We start from the raw sequence: 20739 nt of genomic DNA on the forward strand, positions 1-20739 counted from the left end.
GTTTATAGAAGACAAAATTACAAACTAATAACTTCTCTTGTAATAAAATCAGATAATTTTATAATTAGTAAAATCATCCATGCCAGAGTGACTCATCCAGGTTAATATTCAAATAATTTAATAAATTTATTATGAACTAAACCTCATAGACTAATGGGATAAAGCTTCGAATATACTGTAGAGTTAGCAATTATTCAAATAATTTTATTAGATATAAATGCTAGTAAAATGTGATTTTAAAGCCTAGGGTCAATTTTACTTTAGGGGAAAACGTTAAGAAAAACCTAGAGAAGTAATTTTTGAGTTCTATATGAAAATGAAAGGTTAAATTAAACTGCTTAAATACAAAGTCTACAAAAATCATATATCTCTCAAAGAGTTAAGGGGGTTATTTTAATCAACTGCTTCAAGGAAAACTAATGCAATATTCTGGAACTACATCATCTTAAATACCCTGAAAAGCAATATGTTTGAATTTAGATATGAACTATCAATTTACTGGATGGCATATAAAGATATTTTTGAAGCAAGAGACAGCATGAGGAGATTTTATTCTTGATTCATTTTATGTTTGACTTGCTGGTATGAATTATTTCTAAAAATCCAAACTTTGGAGAAACTGTTATGAGCCTTAGATTTCTGAAGGATGTTTGAGAAGTGTGTAGTGTCACATTATCAATTCAAAATTCTCATCAGCATGATAATGAGCTAATAGAGTGACAAAGTTTTATATGGTGTATTCCTGCTTGTCACTGAAGAAAAATCACTATACTAGGTGAGGAAATTATACTCATGATGAACATAAGCTACAGGAGTAAAATATACTCTGTCAAAAATAATCTTATTGATAACCAGTAACAATCATCACTAGCAATAATACTCCAACTTTGTGTTTATTTATGTCTCTCTTTCTGAACTTAAAAATCAGTTCACAGACATGACTTCTCCACCTCATTAATTTTTACTACACCCTTATGAGATATATATTTATTAATGCTAATGTATATTATTAACATTAACTAAGCTGAGCCATGTTTATAAATATTCATTTAGGGAGAACTTAAATTGAAAGATCCTCATGGGTAGATATTTAGACATGTGAGAGGTGGGTTAAAAGGAGCAGCAGCTGCTCAAATCCATCAGCTGCTCAAATCAAAATTAAAAAAAAAAGATTTATAAATGAACGAAGTGAATAGCTTCATGATTAAATTCTAGTTACATTTAAAAAATTGGTTTGGTTTTAAGTAAGGCTTAAAAAATTGGTTTGGTTTTAAGGCTAATTAAACGTGCTATTGAGTTGATGTAGAGATGTTAAAATCTCTATATAAAGCCTCAGCTGAGAAATTTCTATGAGAATTAAATGTCAAGAAAAAATTTTCTTCTCAAACAAACATCCTTTAAATGTTTGTATTTCTCCTTTTTCTCTTACTACTGGGATTCCCAAGGAAATATTTATGTCTTGACCATAATAATTATGAGACATATGGCTTATACTATCTTGACCTCTTATGATGAAATGTACTTTTCTCCTGGTGTTGTATTTACTAATTTACATATTTATCCTTCATGGTATATGATTTTACATGGCAAGTTAAATAAATCACCTTTGGAATGAGGTTAAGATCAAATATATTAGTAAATCAAAATAATTATTATATAAATATACACTTGTTGATATGTTGAGTGACAAGGGAATAGGAACAAAACTTTAAAGAAACTAAATTTATTTTACACTTACAGTTAGTATACATTAGATATATCTTTTATTATTGCTACATCAACAGGTAAAAGTGCCAACACTCATTTCCTAATCACGATTCTCTTCAAAAGCCAGAATCTATGATGATAGTTTCAGCTTTTGATAACAGCCACAGTCATCCATGTCCTGTCTCAAGATTATTTAGAAAATGTAGCTTTCCAGGTCCTAACTATAGATTGTCTAACAAATTTTTAAATTAAGAGAAAAAGGTATAATAAATGAGAAAATATGATAAGAAAAAAATAATTACATACCAAAAGTACTATAAATCCCCAAATTCTAGATCTAGAAGGAGATCTAATGTGCCTTAAGCTCTTAAATTTCCATAAGGAAAATTAAGCAAGTGATTTATTAACTAATTTAAGCAATGAGAATAAATGCAGAATGATTATATACTTAATTTTTATCCCAGTATTTATTTTTGTTTTACACATAGGTATTAATATATTGATTATAAAATGATGGTTGATGAAGCAAACATAAAAAGATTTTTTTGAAAGATTATAATATAATTATTGTTTGAGAAAGATATTAAAATCAAAATGAGTATACCATAAAATGAATATAATACATATTTATATAAGGAAAAGACTGAGTACTATTAGAGTTAAATAAGAGGTGTCATCTGTAAAATGTGTTTACATTTAACAGCATAATACTTCATAGGTTGGTTATGAAGATGAAATGAGTTAACATATTTTAAAACACTTAGAACATTGTCTGCCATAGAAGTAAGCATTAAGTAAATATAAACTACTTATATGAACTTGAGACCTTAAAAAAGTTTTTGTTTTTAAAAATCTTTTTTTACTAAGCTGGTTTGGCAATAAGGTCATCTTCCTCAGCACCGGAACTTATTTGGATCAATCTTATATGCACCTCTAACACCTAGATTTTAGTTTCTATAAATAACATTATGCCTTACGGTCAACGAAATGTAGCTGAATCTATACTTGGGGGGTGGGCACAAGATCAAGATGTTATTGGAGGAAAGCTAGAATATTTTAAAATATATTTCTGGTTAATGAGGACAAAGACTCTAACATTCAGGGATTCCCAATAGTCAAATTGTGACAATTTATATATGTATATGAATAAGGTTAATCTGCAAAATCTCATGCAACTTTAATGATACTCAAAATTGGAAAGTTTAATATGATGTATGTGTGTATATAATATATATAATTTTCATACAAAAGGAAGATAATTCTAGTAGGATATGTTTAAATGTTATTACTTTTAATAAGTATGGAATTGTTAATATATGAATATCTTGATTCTTCATTTAAATATGTACTTATTTATAAAATATAGATCAGTACTTTTTTCTATGAATATAATTAGGGAAGACACATTTAATGTTTATTTAACATTGTCCAATTAAGTCTTAAAATCACATTATTTTAGGCAAATATGTCATATTTCAAAAGGTGAAAGCCTATGCAAAAGCTATAGATTTAAAGTATTATTATTATTATTTAAAGTATTATTATTTAAAGTATTATTGATATAACAAAAATAATGTTCAAATTATAAAAGAGGCCAAGTCTGTTAACAGTCTCACTTTGAAAGGAGCAACCCAAATTCAATTGGTTGATAACTCAGAAACTACTCTGGATTAGGTAATATGATCCTCTTTTCTATTTGATTTTAGAAAATCACAATTGCACTACACAATGTAGAAAACCATAGCTGATAAAATTATTGTGTAATACATGATAAAATTAAGATATAAAGGTAAAAATATTTATATAACAAAATAATTGTAAACCGAGTTCATAAATTTGTAATCATTTTGATAATTTGTAATTTTGTTTAATTATATGACACTTAAAACATTTAACAGACTTGTATTAGATTTAAATATTTAATTTAATCTAATATGTTTTAATAATTATCTAAACTTACTAAATATACTTGTTTTGAAATATTAGTTATGTAATACATATTTAAATTTTTACATAAATAGTGGCTGATGGATATAAATAATTAATGATTTCAGCTTCAAAATGTATAAAAAGTAATCAGAGTTCCTGTAGCCACAAAAGCCCTTTGGACATTAAGCATTCTATCAACAACAAACAGTGAGTTCATTCTCTATCTCTGAGGCTGGTCATAGAAAATCATGATGTAAAGGAAAGTTGCCACCAAGTTTGTAATCTTGCTTTACATTTGTTTGCTCTCACTTCCTTTCAGAAGCCCCTTCTTTTCTTTCTCCCCAACATCCTACCTCATTTTCTCCCCTTAATCATAAAACTACCCTGATTCCTAGAGAATGGGTGACTCCTAGCACCCATGCTCACACCCAGGTAGGTATACTAGAAAGCAAATTGATTTTCTTCATCCTATCTTCTCTATCACCTGTATTTGCACTTTTTCCCCAAATATCACCAGGCAAAACATAAAACTAAGCCTAACAGACTTAATTTTTATATCATCAATGCAGACATAATGGAATCTAGGGGAGCAATTTTGAGGCAGAAGTGGCCTTCCTTATATAAGTGACTGACTGCTTCAACCAGGCATCTTACAGGCTCTTATGCATATGTATGGTCTCCAGAACACAGCAGTGAGTCAGGTGGGGTGGGGTTGGGGAGAGGCAGAGTAATAAGACACTACCAATGATTGCATGTGTCTGTCTACCCATACATTTAAGTTAAAAATAAAGCAAATATTGCTCTAAATTAAGTTCAGGACAGCTTGATGTGGAATAGATAAGATAAGTAAGTAGGTAGGTAGGTTGATTGAGAGATAAAGCTTCCCTTGCCTAGTCATTGAACTGTAAATGCTGGTGCCAACTTGCTCACTGTAGGTGGGATTGACTATTTGATAGCTGTGACAGGTCTTTGCAAAAATCTAGAAAGACACAATCATATAGACATCTAGGATCTTTCAGTAAATAGATTTCTGGTCTGAATAATGCAGAAAACATTGCATATTTTGCCACCACTGCTGATTTGGGAGAAAAACAACTGATATACAGGCTATTGAGAATTAGCGTACTTGTATTAGAGAGTATAGACCAAAGAGAAAGGTATAAGCCACTAATACTAGTACATCGTGTTTTCTGGATTTGCTGTATCTGTCTTGAAAAGACTGCTCTATTAAACAGAGGAGCCATTAGGTAGGTTGTTTATTTGGTTTATTAGGATTTTTTCAATGTACATACTGAAAAGTTTTAGGTTCTGTGATACACCACATAATATTTTCAAAAACAAAAGGAGTATACTTAGGCTTCTATCTTGGTATATTTGGTGTATGTAAAGTACAAATCTAAACTCCTTAGCCAATTATACTTTAGAAGATATTTTGATTTTTTTAGTATCTAGCTCGATGTTCTCGAAACTGAATCCATTATCATTCCTTTATTCTTTCCTTTTCTCCTTCACACTCCTTTAATAGGGTGTCTGGGTTCTGGGTTAATTAGACATAATACATGACGATTATACAGACAAAAATCAATTATTCCATTCTTCAGGGTGTAATTTTAACTTAAAAATCTTTTTGTGACAAATTACATAGCCATTATAGTTACATATGAATTATTAACACAAAGATCCCTGGCCCTTCTATTTCTTAGAGATTACAATCCTCAAGAATTTAATTCAAGTAGGATTACCTACTAAGAAATGATCTCACCCAGTAGCCTATCCTTAATTTGGTGTAAGACCCCATCATAAATGAAATGATTTCAAGAGTTTTAAGAAATCTCTACATTTAGTTAATTAGATATACGATCTATTTTAGAAAATGTATATATTCTAGTATACACGAATGATTACATGTGGTGTCTTTTTTCTAACAAAAAAACTGGGACACTTGGGAGGGAAGTTATAATCAGAATCTGAGATATTAACATTTCAGAGGCATTTCTTTGGTTACCTGACTACAAGCAGAATTTTTAGTGTGTGCTATCGTATGTCCAGAAGAATCTATAGCAAATAGTGACTATAATAGACAGTAGAAGAATAAAAGCAGTTAAGTGTATATTTTAAAGGCAGACAGAAAAAATTAAAAATCTATTTCTTACTAGATTTCAAAGGATATTTCAATTCTAAAACTTTATCTGCTTTTATGAACAGAATTTTTAACCTCACCAGACTACTATTTATGTGAAGAGGGCAAACATTTCAGGGAATTTGAAAATATCTCAGGAAGAAACACATTGTTTTCATACTTCTAATCATTACCAGTTTATACCATGATTTTAAAAGTTGAAGTCATAAGCTATTGCCTCACTAAACTTTAAAGTTTTATATATATATATGTATATGTATATATATACACACACACACACACACTATATATGTATATGTGGAAAGAGCAATACTTTACTCACAGGCAAACTGAAGTACAGCTTCTCTACTAAGAATACTTCCAAACGTGTTGGCTGCCAAACACTGATAATGGCCAGAATCCTTTGCTTCACTTGGATTGCTTATAATGAAGGCCCCATCTATCAAACTGTAGCGATAATCACTTTCCAAATCTATTTCTGTTCCATTTCGAAGCCATCTTAGGAAAAATCAGAAGACAAATGCATAAAAATTACTTGAGACATTATAATACTCCCTGGGAGTGTCAGAATCTCATTGAAAGGAATTTTTAAGACTTAAGAAAAATGATTAACAGTGAATTTCTACCTGTAATTGGGAACTGGGTTGCCACGAGCTTCACAATTCAGTGCTAGTTTCTTTTCATCAGAATCAGTCGGGAAAATTATATCATCTGGTTCTTGCACAAACACTGGCCCGTAGTCCACACTTTCTGTAAGGACCAAAAGGAAACACTTTAAAATTTCTCGAAATATCAAGACATTTTTTCTCCACTATGTTCCTACTCAAAATTATTGCACTTTCCTCATAATAAACAGGCATATTATCAAAGAAAGATATAGCTAGCAAATTACATTGTTTTAGAAAATTGCAGACACCTAAATGGATTTTTTCTGTCATTGACTAAGACTGCTTTTAAAAATATGATATATGAAATGAAAAAACACATCTCAAACATAGATGTTGTACTTTTTAAAATATATATCTTTGAATTCACCAGAAGTGGAGCTAAGGAGAATAATATTAAACAAAAACATTATTTTAAAAAACCCCAAATTTTGTAAAAATCTTAGAATGTTAAAAATAATATATGATAAAGGAAAATCATGAACTAATATAGTGTTACTGCTTGGGTACTACAGACATGAAAATGTTGGTCCTCGTGCATTTTTCACATATTCCTTTCTTCACTCATTCAATCAAGGACTTTTAGTGCTTAATGATGCTGGATTGTAAGGGGAAAATGATGTAATGCAAGTACACACATTCTCATGGAATAAATGAGACATGTCCTCAAAATAAGTCAAATAATTGAATAAAGATGACAAAACTGTATACAATTAAATGTTTACCAGCTGGTAGATAAAGTAAATAAGTAAATAAGAAGAGAAGAGGCATAAAAAGGAAGGCATCTTTTTCCTTAGCTACAACCAAAAAAAAATTACATGAAAATAACTAAAATGTATTATTCTATACCAAATTATATTGCTGTTACTTAAAGTTTTATTTTAAAAGAGGAAAATAAATGATTTGATAAATAAATAACTTGAGAAAATTATTGTCAAAATATTATACTGCATGTTGTTGCATCATAATGAATTTTTAAAAATTCAGAAAAGCACATGAAACCTTGTCAAAATCTCAGTTAGAATTAAACTGCACAATCAAGTCATGAAAAAAGAATTCCTTCTGGTCTTTACTCATTAAAATATAATTATTTAAATTAATGTTATAAATATCTATGATGCATAAGATTAACTTTTAATAAGTATATCTTATATTTTTATATATATTTTAAAATTCTTGAGCTTTAGAGTCAGACACTTGGGTTCAAATTCTAATACCATCATTTTCTAGCCTTGAGCCAACTACTTTTATCCTTTGCTGCTTCATTTATTAATTGTGGATAATAATGTCTCCTTACAATATTATTATGAGGATGAATCAACATTTGTAAATACTTAGTATGCCACAAGTACTCAGTAAATTATAATTAATAAGAATAATAACTAAAGTTTACTTGTGTTATAATTACTATATGTCAGACATTATACTGAATAATTTATATGCAATATATCGTGTAACACATAACAACAATGTGACTAGAATTAATTTCCTCGTTTTATTTTTATTTCTTTTATAGAGCAGTGATTTTTAATTTTTCTCTTTAGCAGTAGTACCCTTTATTTTTTAATTAACTTTTATTTCAGTATAGTTGATTTACAATGTTATGTTAGTTTCAGGTGTACAGCAGAGTGAATCAGTTATACATATACATATATCTACTCTTTTTTAGATTTTTTTTCCCATATAAGCCATTACAGAGTATTGAGTAGAATTCCCTGTGCTATATGATAGGTTTTTATTAGTTATCTATTTAATTTCCCCATTTTGTAGAAGACAAAACTGAGGCTGAAATCAATTAAGTAAATTTGTATAGTAAATAAATGATAACTTTGGGACACAAAGCCAGGGCTTTGGAATATAGAACCTGATTACCACTACCACTATCACTACTACTACTATTACTATTATTTATAACAATAATAATTATTATTATACATTTAAATAACATTTACAAACACTTTCATATATTATTATTTAATTATCTGAGCTGAGTTTTATAATTATTTGTAATTCAAAGTTGAAAACGCTGAGGTTCTGAGAGGAGACTTCCACAAAATTAGCCACATAGTAAATAGTTGATTTTAACTAAGTTTCTATGGTTCCAAATCTTATATTCTGAAAATTGTCAAAACAGAACAAGAGAAATAAAGGCTTCCCAGACTGGGGAAAAGCAGAGAGTTGAGATCTGCTAAACCACAGATTGGAAAATAAGGGACTAGTCTGAAAAACATGTATTCTGACTGCTTGTACTCTGTTAGATATCTTTGTTCATTGTCACTTTGAAAGCATCTTAGTGACTCAGTGAGCCCTCTTCCTCTCTCTCTCTCTCTCTCTTTGTTCTTCCTCTTTCTCTTGGTTTTCTCTTAGAAATAAAGTTCATTGTAAGGGGTGGAAGAGCCTGGGTTGATGTAGAGCTTTCCAGTCCCCAGCAAAGAGTAATCAAAGATGATTCTATCATCTCTGAAGGGATTCGTTTTTAAAATTCCATACCAACAAGGTATTATTATAGACAAAATCAGACAGACTATTTTATACATACACCTGTAGTAGTAGACTCCATCTATTGATAAAAATGATGCATTGCAGGAGACCTTAAGATGGCAGAGGATTGAGGCGTGGAGATCACCTTCTTCCCTACAAATACATCAAAAATACATCTACATGTGGAACAACTACTACAGAACACCTACTGAATGCTGGCAAAAGACCTCAGACTTCCAAAAAGGCAAGAAAATCCCCACGTACCTGGATAGGGCAAAAGAAAAAAGAAAAAACAGAGATAAAAGAAAAGGGATGGGACCTGCACCTCTAGGAGGGAGCTGTGAAGGAGGAAAAGTTTCCACACACTAGAAAGCCCCTTCACTGGCAGAGACGGGGTGGGTGTGGGGAAAGCTTCAGAGCCACGGAGAGAGTGCAGCAACAGGGGTGCAGAGGGCAAAACAGAGAGATTCCCACACAGAGGATAGGTGCCGACCAGCACTCACCAGCCTGAGAGGCTTGTCTGCTCACCTGCCAGGGTGAGTGGGGGCTGAGAGCTGAGGCTTGGGCTTTGGAGGTCAGACCCCAGGGAGAGGATTAGGGTTGGCTGTGTGAACACAGCCTGAAGGGAGCTAGTGCTCCACAGCTAGCCAGGAGGGAGTCCGGAAAAAACTCTGGACCTACCTAAGAGGCAAGAGACCATTGTTTCAGGGTGAGTGAGGAGAGGGGATTCATTCCCTCTCTGCCCACAGAAGGCAGGGGACCACCTAAATGAGCGCCAGAGACAGGAGTGAGCCACGGCTATCAACTCAGACACCAAAGAAGGGCATGAAACGCTAATGCTACTCCTGCAGCCACCAAGAATCCTGGGTGCAAGCACAGGTCACTATCTACAACCCCCCGGGAGCCTGTGCAGCCCGCCATTGCCAGGGTCCTGTGATCCAGGGACAACTTCCCTGGGAGAACACATGGCATGCCTCAGGCTGTTGCAATGTCACGCCAGCCTCTGCTGCTGCAGTCTTGCCCCACATTCCAATTTTAACTACCATACGCCTCCCTCCCCCTGGCCTGAATTAGCAACAGCCCCCTAATCAGCCTCTGTTTTAACCGCATCCTTTCTGGGAGGGACCAGAAGCCTGGGGGCAAGCTACATGCAGAGGTGGGGCCAAAACCAAATCTGAACCCCAGGGGCTGTGTGAACAAGGAAGAGAAAGGGAAATTTTTATGTGCAGCCTCAAAAGCAGCAGATTAAATCCCCACAATCAATTTGATATACCCTGCATCTGTGGAATACCTGAATAGACAACAAAGCAACCCAAAATTGAGGCGGTAGACTTTGGGAGCAACTGTAGACTTGGAGTTTGCTGTCTGTGACTGACTTGTTTCTGATTTTTATGTTTATCTTAGTACAGATTTTAGAGCTTGTTATCATTGGTGGATTTGTGCTTCGATTTGGTTGTTCTCTTCTTTTTTTCTTATTACTTTTCTATTTTTTTTATTTTATAGTTTTATTTTATTTTTCTTTCATTTTTTCTCACTTTTCTTCTGACCCGTGTATCTGACAGGGTCTTGGTGCTCTGGCATGGCGTCAAGCCTGAGTCTCTGAGGTGGGAGAGCTGACTTCAGAACATTGGACCACCAGAGATCTCCCAGCCCCACATAATATAAATTGGTGAGAGCTCTCCCAGAGATCTCTGTCTCAACACTAAGACCTAGCTCCACCCAAAGGCCAGCAAGCTCCAGTGCTGGATGCCCAATGCCAAACAACTAGCAAGACAAGAACACAACCCCACCCATTAGAATAAAGGCTGCCTAAAGTCATACTAAGTTCACAGACACCCCAAAACACCCCCCACAAATGCAGCCCTTCCCACCAGAAAGACAAGATCCAGCTCCACCTACCAGAACACAGGCACCAGTCCCCTCCATGAGGAAGCCTACACAAACCACTGAACCAACCTTACCAACTGAGGCAGACATCAAAAACAATGGGAACTAAGAACTGCAGCCTGCAAAAAGGAGACCACAAACACAGTAAGTTAAGCAAAATGAGAAGACACAGAAATATACAGCAGATGAAGGAGCAAGGTAAAAACCCACCAGACCAAACAAATGAAGAGGAAATAGGGAGTCTACCTGAAAAAGAATTCAGAGTAATGATAGAAAGGATGATCCAAAATCTTGGAAATAGAATGGAGAAAATACAAGAAACGTTTAACAAGGACATAGAAGAACTAAAGAGCACAGAAACAATGATGAACAACACAATTAATGAAATTAAATATTCTCTAGAAGGAATCAATGGGAGAATAACTGAGGCAGAAGAATGGATAAGTGACCTGGAAGATAAGGAAATAACTACCACAGAGCAGAATAAAGAAAAAAGAATGAAAAGAATTGAGGGCACTCTCAAAGACTTCTGGGACAACATTACATGCACCAACATTCGAATTATAGGGGTCCAAGAAAAGAAGAGAAAAAGAAACAGTCTGAAAAAATACTTGAAGAGATTGTAGTTAAAAACTTCCCTAACATGGGAAAGGAAATAGTCAAGTCCAGGAAGCACAGACAGTCCCACACAAGATAAATCCAAGGAGAAACATGCCAAGACACATATTAATCAAACTATCAAAAATTAAATACAAAGAAAAATATTAAAAGCAGCAAGGGAAAACCAACAAACAACATACAAGGGAATCCCCATAAGGTTAACAGGTGATCTTTCAGCAGAAACTGCAAGCCAGAAGAGAGCGGCAGGACATACTTAAAGTGATGAAAGGGAAAAGCCTACAACCAAGATTACTCTACCCAGCAAGGATCTCATTCAGATTCAACGCAGAAATGAAAACCTTTACAGACAAGCAAAAATTAAGAGAATTCAGCAACATCAAACGAGCTTTACAACAAATGCTAAAGGAACTTATCTAGGCAGGAAACACAAGAGAAGGGAAAAGCCTACAGAAACAAACCCAAAACAATTAAGAAAATGGTAATAGGAGAATACATATTGATAATTACCTTAAATGTAAATGGATTAAATGCTCCAACCAAAAGACATAGACTGCCTGAATGAATACATAAACAAGACTTGTATATATGCTGTCTACAAGAGACCCATTTCAGACCTAGGGACACATACAGACTGAAAGTGAGGGGATGGAAAAAGATATTCCCTGCAAATGGAAATCAAAAGAAAGCTGGAATAGCAATTCTCATAACAGACAAAATAGACTTTAAAACAAAGACTATTACAAGAGACAAAAAGGACACTACATAATGATCAAGGGATCAATCCAAGAAGAAGATATAACAATTATAAATATTTATGCACCCAACATAGGAGCACCTCCATACATAAGGCAAATGCTAACAGCCATAAAAGGGGAAATCGACAGTAACACAATCATAGTAGGGGACTTAAACACCCCACTTTCACCAATGGACTGATCATCCAAAATGAAAATAAATAAGGAAACGCAAGCTTTAAATGACACATTATCAAGATGGACTTAATTGATATTTATAGGACATTCCATCTAAAAACAACAGAATACACTTTCTTCTCAAATGCTCATGGAACATTCTCCAGGATAGATCATATCTTGGGTCACAAATCAAGCTTTGGTAAGTTTAAGAAAATTGAAATCGTATCAAGTATCTTTTCCAACCACAATGTTATGAGACTAGATATCAATTACAGGAAAAAACTGTAAAAAATACAAACACATGGAGGCTAAAAAATACACTACTAAATAACCAAGAGATCACTGAAGAAATCAAAGAGGAAATCAAAAAATACCTAGAAACAAATGACAATGAACACATGATGACCCATAACCTATGGAATGCAGCAAAAGCAGTTCTAAGAGGGAAATTTATAGCAATACAATCCTACCTCAAGAAACAAGAAAAATCTCAAATAAACAACCTAACCTTACACCTAAAGCAATTAGAGAAAAAAGAACAAAAAAACCCCAGAGTCAGCAGACAGAAAGAAATCATAAAGATCAGATCAGAAATAAATGAAAAAGGAATGAAGGAAATGATAGCAAAGGTCAATAAAACTAAAATTGGTTATTTGAGAAGATAAACAAAATTGATAAACCATTAGCCAGACTCATCAAGAAAAAAAGGGAGAAGACTCAAATCAATAGAATTAGAAATGAAAAAGGAGAAGTAACAACTGACACTGCAGAAATACAAAGGATCATGAGAGATTACTACAAGCAACTATATGCCAATAAAATGGACAACCTGGAAGAAATGGACAAATTCTTAGAAAAGCACAATCTTCTGAGACAGAACGAGGAAAAAAGAGAAAATATAAACAGACCAATCACAAGCACTGAAATTGAAACTGTGATTAAAAATCATCCAACAAACAAAAGCCCAGGACCAGATGGCTTCACAGGTGAATTCTAGCAAACATTTAGAGAAGAGCTAGCACCTATCCTTCTCAAACTCTTCCAAAATATAGCAGAGGGAGGAACACTCCCAAACTCATTCTACAAGGCCACCATTACCTTGATACCAAAACCAGACAAAGATGTCATAAAAAAAGAAAACTACAGACCAATATCACTGATGAACATAGATGCAAAAGTCCTCAACAAAATACTAGCAAACAGAATCCAACAGCACATTAAAAGGATCACACACCATGATCAAGTGGGGTTTATCCCAGGAACTGAAGGATTCTTCAATAGATGCAGATCAATCAATGTAATACACCATATTAACAAACTGAAGTATAAAAACCATATGATCATCTCAATAGATGCAGAAAAAGCTTTTGACAAAATTCAACACCCATTTATGATAAAAACTCTCCAGAAGTAGGCATAGAGGGAACTTACCTCAACATTATAAAGGCATATATGACAAACCCACAGCCAACATTGTTCTCAATGGTGAAAAACTGAAAGCATTTCCTCTAAAATCAGGAACAAGACAAGGATGCTCACTCTCACCACTATTATTTAACATAGTTTTGGACGTTTTAAACACAGCAATCAGAGTAGAAAAAATTGATTTGCAAATGTTGAACCATACTTGTGTTCCTGGGATAAATCTGACTTGATCATGGTGTATGATCCTTTTTAGATATTATCATATTCAGGTTGCTAATATTTTGTTGAGTATTTTTGTATGTATATTCATCAAACATATTGGTCTATAATTTTATTTTTTTGTAGTGTTATTATCTGGTCTTGGTATCAGGGTTGTTGTAACCTCATATGATGAATTTTGGAGTGTTCCATCCTCTTCAGCTTTGGGAATAGTTTGAGAAGGACAGGTATTAGTTCCGCTTTATGTGTCTTATAGAATTCCCCTGTGAAACCATCCAGTCCTTGACGGGCTTTGTTTGCTGGGAGTTTTTTAATTACAAATTCAATTTCAATACTAGTGATCAGTCTGTTAAAATAGTCTGATTTTCTTGATTCTGTCTTGGCAGTTTGTATCTTTCTAAAAATTTGTTCATTTCTTTTAGGTTGTCCAATTTGTGGGCATATAACTGTTCATAGCATTCTCTTATGTTTTTTTTTTTTGTATCTCTGTGATATCATTTGTCATTTCTGGTCTTTCATTTCTATTTTGTTTATTTGGGCCAGAGATCTCTTCAATTGCTTTCATTTTATAAAATTTATTTTTATTTTTCCTGTTCTATTTGGGTGATTTTCATTATTCTATCTTCCAGATAACTTATTTGTTATTCTGTATCACCTAGTCTGCTATTCATTCCTTCTAAGGTGTTTTGTATTCCATATACTGAATTATTTATTTTTGATTGGGTCTTTTTTATACTTTCTAGTTCCTTGTTAAAATGTTCAGTGGTTAGATCAATTATTTTTCCTAATTCAGTTAACATTTTTATTTCCAATACTTTGAATTCTTTAACTGGTAAATTATTTCTGTTTATTTGTTTTTCAGGGGTATTTTCTTGTTCTTTCAATTGAGAATAGTTCCTCTACATTTTCATTTTACTTAATTTTCTCTGTCTCTATGAATTTAGGTGAAATAATTACCAATTACAGTCTTGAAGTGGTGTTCTTATGTGGGAACCTCCCTACGCAGACTGTGTATGCCTAATGCCTTTGGTAGGACGGCTGGATCTGAAGCGGACGCCAGTCACATCTTTCCTCAAGGTGTGCTGGTAGCTGTCACCTTGGTAAGGGGTGGGGCTGGAGATGGAGGAGCTAAAGCTGGCACTGGGTATGAGGCAGGACTTCCTCTCTGATCAGTGGCTATCACCACACTGTCAGGGGTAGGGTCTGATCCCAATTTACTGGCGCAGAAGCCCTGAGGATTGGGCTCTAAGTGGCTCTCTTCCCTTAGTGTGTATTTTTCTCTCTCCCCACACCAGGACCTTTGCCCCAGAAGAGGGGAGTGCTGAAGCAAGTGGGGCCCACGTGCAAACAGAGGTCCATGTGCTGCCTGTGTAGGCGAATGTGGCTCTGCTCAGATGCAACCTTGTATGCAAGTTCCCTTTGTCTCTCACAGCCAATCATTGCCCCCTGCCTCTGTTTCTCCCATCACCCTCTCACTGTTGTGGAGTCACTTCTCAGGGCTGGCAGAACCCACATGGACTCTCAGCACATGTTTGGAGATTAGCTGTGGTGGAGCAATCACTGTCAGAGATCTAGGCAGCTTTTGGGACACTGCCTGAGGAAGTGCCTACTATGGCTGTTGCCACCCTCCCTGGGCTCTGCCCTGAGACAAGATAGCTTCTGCATCCCATGGTAGAGTCCTTTCCCCAGTCAAGCTGCTCCAGATCCAGCACTGCACTGTGCCATGGAGTGAGTGGGGCCAGAGCATTTGCTTGACTTGGGCTGTGGCGTGCACCACGAGGTGGTCGGTCATGGGAAACCTGCAGCCACTAGAGCAGGACCCTCTCTGCTCTGCCTTGGGGGCTAGTTAGAGTGTGCACACACCTCACAAGTGGAGTGCAGGCTTTTCCAGACATTCTCTCTGATCCAAAGGTCTTTCAACCAGCCAAGGGGGCTTGTCTCCTTTGCATGGGACTTCAGCACAGGGACACCCAGTCTGTGGCTTGAGCCGCTCACTCCCCAGGGTGGGTGTATACCGGTGTAATCTCCCTTGTCCTCTGAGTCCCTTCCAGGGGCACAGGTCTTGACCCAATTGCTTTTCTTCCCTTCCTACCCAACTGCATCTGCATCTTTCTTATATCCTTGGTTGTATCTGAGTGTTGCTAGTTTCCAGTTCATTTTCAGTGGGTTCCACACGTAGATGTATTTTTTTTGTGTATTTGTTGGGGGAGGTAAGCTCCACATATTCTTATTCCACCATCTTTATTTCCCTCCTCAAAACTTTCTTTTTTGGGAATATTTCTTCTTCATTTGTTTTATTTTCCTCATACCACTCAAACATATGTTGGCTTTTTTTAAAAAAATGTCTGCTCTATCATCTCTCTAACAAGTTTTATATTTTTATTATTTTCCTATTTGTTTGACTTCTAATTTGTTTGCTATGCTCCTATCTTTTCAGTTGCTTCTATATTACCAATAATGATTGTTTCAACTCGTTAATGGTTTTATTTGTCTCTCCTACTTGTCTCCTGAGCTCTAGTTGCCTTTATATTACCAATAATTAGGGTTTCAACTCTTTAATGGTTTTCTTTGTCTCTTCCATTTGTTTCCTGAGCTCTAAGGATTACTTCTTATCATTTTCTGTTATCTTGTCATATGTACTTTGATTTCATGTATGGGTTCTTTAAACTGTTCTTCCAATGTTATTGTCAGTCACATCCTCAGAGGAAGACAGTTGTTATATCCTGAGTACAATTTTTCAGATTATGGAGGGATCCACACAAGACAAACTGAAATCTCTGGCCTGGCCAACAACCAACAAGAAACTGCAGTCTACTAACAACCACGAATGTGTTTTCAAGTGGAACTTCCTTCAGTCAGTCCTTCAAAGGTGAATGCAGCTACAATCAACAGCTTGACTGACATTTCATCTCATGAGAGAACTTAAGCCAGAACCACCCACCTAAACCACCCACAGATTCCAGACCCACAGTCTCTTTGAGAAAATGAAAGATTATTCTTTTAATTTGCTAAGTTTTGAGATAATTTTTACACAGGAATAGATAATTAAAAAACTATTTTTTATCTCCCTATGTTACTTATATGAAAAAGTGTTTAAGACAAAACATAACTATGAAATCTATGAAAGTCCCAGGAAAAGTAAAGTATAAAAATATCATTTACAAATAATCATACTTGGGAGAATGAAAATGCTTTATTTAAGTTTTATTGAGACTTAAACATTTAGAATTGGAAGGATAATCTTTCCATTCTAATAATCTCTAGGATATTAATCCAGTTTTAGCTTCATCACTTCTAGTAATGTATGAAGTCTTAACAAATTACTGTTTTATTGTTAGGATTCTCAAAAATAAAGTATGCCTTAAATAAGTAACATAAGTTTATGTCCTAGATGAAGACATCTTTTGATTCAATTCTGTTCTAAAATAAATACACTTTACTCAAGATTTTATCATAATTGAGTTGATTAGCACATCAATAATACCTTGCTTAATTTATGGAAATTGCCATTAAGATTAGAATATGAAGGCTGTTCCATGAATATCTTATGTTCCTCTGATAGAATATTATGTAGAATAAGAAATTAACCAAAATGATACTTTTTAACTTTAAACTTTAATTTATTGAAAAACAAATTTGTTTTAATATAACCAATAGACTGACCTGGAACGATTTGAATCATAATCAATTAATAAATGAAGAAGAGTATTTTAAGCGTATAATTATACTCAATGTCAAAATGATCATCTACAGTGAACTTTTATGTCATCATTAGCACACAATTATATTTGATAGGTTTTGTGTATTCATGTGTGACAGGAACTGGTTAGATGCTCAATAATCCCATTTATTCTTCCTAAGAACACTGGAATACTTTTTAACCTTTCTTATGATTGGACTGGGACTCCAGTGTGACTTGCTTCTGGACTGAAATAACATGAGTGAAATCCAGGACTCGTCACAAAAATCATGCATGGCCCTCCACCCTCTCTCTCTCTTCACCTGTAAATTAGCTGAAGGTAAAAAAGCAGTAAGTGCCAGTGAGATCCTAATAGATATCAAAATATTAAATGGTTCCCAAACTCTCCACATGGAGAACCATTCATTGAAGAACGAAGTGGAATGGGATGTGAATAGAAAAGAACATTTATTGTGTCAAATTGTTTATTATAGCATCCAGAATTACCTTGTCTTGATTAATATTACATTTAAAAGCAAAATAATTTTGAAGCTTTTAATGAAGATATAATTTGATTAGGAAGCAATGGTCACTGAAGTATATATCATTAGATTATAGAATCCTGCTTATATTCTCCTTTCCAAGTTCAGGCCTTTGGATTACTACTTAGTTAAGTATAGTCTTAGGCCATGGGCCTATGACAGGAGATATTCAACCATTCCACCTCATATCTAGCTATATCAGGTTATAGTGCTCCAGTTTTTATAACTGGTTTTCTACTTAATCCTTTAGTCCCAGTCCTTCTTCACATGCTCAAATTCTGAAAACGGGTTTTCATCCTGTGTCTCTATTTCTAAATCCTTTTTTGTTAACCTTTCTAGAAGGTCCAGTGTTATTATTTAGACATTTATATTATATGGATGTTATGCTTCTTGTTTTGCATTTTTACGTGGTTGACTTGCACAGTACAGTCATGTAATCAAGTCTGACTTCATTTTTGATCTTTGACTGTGGATGGCTTTCAAGCCCCACCAGTCACATTTTTTCCTTTTGCTTCACCTCAGAGAAAGATGATATGCATCCCTCCCTTGACTCAGGTAGGAAAGTTCATAACACGAAAACCCAAGCCCACATAAGAACTCTCACCCCAGCTCCACTCCCCAACCACAACAAAAACTAATGCAACCCATTCCTTGCTCAAGCCATTTTCATACCAGCCTATCCTGCTCTATCAGAAAGCTTCATGATGTGAAAAATAAACACTTTTTGGTATATGTATAGCATTATTAGTCTTTGCATTTGAACCAATTTTGTGTTATGGGATATTGATCTTGCCCTCTGTAGGAAAATCACATGGCAAGTTAAGGCTCAGTCACCTGGGTAGGTGACAGTATTCTTTAAGGGAAGCATATATCCTTCCCAAGGGGTTTGCATCCATGGAAGCAATATATCTTCAGACAGTTAACTAAAATGTGTAAGGTAGGCATGTGAGAAAGGTAACTCCTGAGTTTCTCTAGATAGCTTTCCTTAGGTTTATATCAGGAAAACAAAATATGCTGTGGGATCATCCGAATTATTTGGGCAAGATGGCATTACCTATGGGGGCAAGCCAAGGGCTAGGTTTGGAGGCACTTATGTAGAGTAACATAAATTGCAAATGTTTAAATTATACTTATAAATCATAAAATCATATATATGTTTTTTTTCTTTCTCCTTTTCCCTTCTGTTATTCCTGAGCCTTAGTAATAACTCCATCCTTTCTGGTCTCACCATGTCCAGAAAAACAATATAGAATTTAGGAAAAATTGCTACACATCCATCTTTAGGTTAGTAGTTCTCAAATTCTTTTAATAACAAGTATTTTATAATTTTCCTCTTATGATTCTTAAATTAATGGATATTCTAACCTACCTATATGCATTTTTTAATCTAATGAAGGGATAAAATAAAAAATAAGTAACATTATAAAATAGTATTTAATTCAATATGTAAATTCTCAAGAACAATTGTAATAGGAGACATAAAGAAGTAATCAAAGTTTGTTTTTGTTGACAAAACCCCCATGAATGTAGCAGCTACAAAGGCAAACTGATCTAAGTGTAGTATAGATTAATCAAATTTTATGAGTGTTATTGGTGTTAGGTGATGTGATTCTCTAAATGGTCAACAAATTCTGTTAAAGTTCTTAACAAAACTAAATATAATCTTGCTGTAATTTACACGTTTTTCATTGACATTTCCATTATGTACCAAAAATACCTTGCATATAATAAAGCACAGAGTTAGATTCTTGCCTCAGAAAGTTTTAAAGAGAATTTTCACTAATGTGAAAGTTTAGAAGGACATTTAAGTGTACTGTAATTATAGGTCATTTAGCACTCCTATTCTCCACTTTCTTTTTTTTATTATTTATTTTTTAATTTTTAAAATTTTTTTTAACAGGCAGTAAGTCTTTTTTTTTTTAATTTATTTATTTATGGCTGTGTTGGGTCTTCGTTTCTGTGTGAGGGCTTTCTCTAGTTCCGGCAAGTGGGGGGGCCACTCTTCATCGTGGTGCGCGGGCCTCTCACTATCGAGGCCTTTCTTGTTGCGGAGCACAGGCTCCAGAGGCGCAGGCTTAGTAATTGTGGCTCACGGGCCCAGCTGCTCCGCGTCATGTGGGATCTTCCCAGACCAGGGCTCGAACCCGTGTCCCCTGCATTGGCAGGCAGATTCTTAACCACTGTGCCACCAGGGAAGCCCTCCACTTTCTAAATTAAAGTAGCATCCTTGAATCAAAATTAAGACAATCAAAACTACTCCACAAAATTTAAAAACACCTCTAAAGTGGAGGTACAACCCCTTCTTAGAATCAGACCAGAGCAATAAACCAGAGCCTAAAGTTAGCACTGTATTGACAGTAGTCTTTCATCAGAGATGCCTAAATAGGAGGACGAAGTTCTACTGTGAAATGATGATCCTGGGGTCCATCTACCCTTCTTCCAGTGGAGCTTTTGAAGCACTGGTATGTCATTTTGTTTATGGAGACATTGGTTTCCCTTGTAGAGTCCTGTCTTAAGATCAAGCTGATAT

The 20739-nt window shown here is 34.6% G+C and overlaps 1 protein-coding gene across 2 annotated transcripts in view; it reads right to left on the reverse strand.

Moving 5' to 3' along the window:
- CNTN5 (contactin 5) overlaps positions 1–20739 on the reverse strand; it is a 1402912-nt gene that overhangs the window by 515945 nt on the left and 866228 nt on the right. For both annotated transcript variants that reach the window (XM_059930535.1, XM_059930534.1), the window contains exons 5-6: positions 6403–6526; positions 6099–6274 (exon numbers count right to left, since the gene is read on the reverse strand). In XM_059930535.1, coding sequence (XP_059786518.1) covers positions 6099–6274; positions 6403–6526 — 300 coding nt within the window. The remainder of the gene's footprint in view (positions 1–6098; positions 6275–6402; positions 6527–20739) is intronic.

Source organism: Balaenoptera ricei, chromosome 8 (genome assembly GCF_028023285.1).
Source record: "Balaenoptera ricei isolate mBalRic1 chromosome 8, mBalRic1.hap2, whole genome shotgun sequence".
NCBI classification, from domain to species: domain Eukaryota; kingdom Metazoa; phylum Chordata; class Mammalia; order Artiodactyla; family Balaenopteridae; genus Balaenoptera; species Balaenoptera ricei.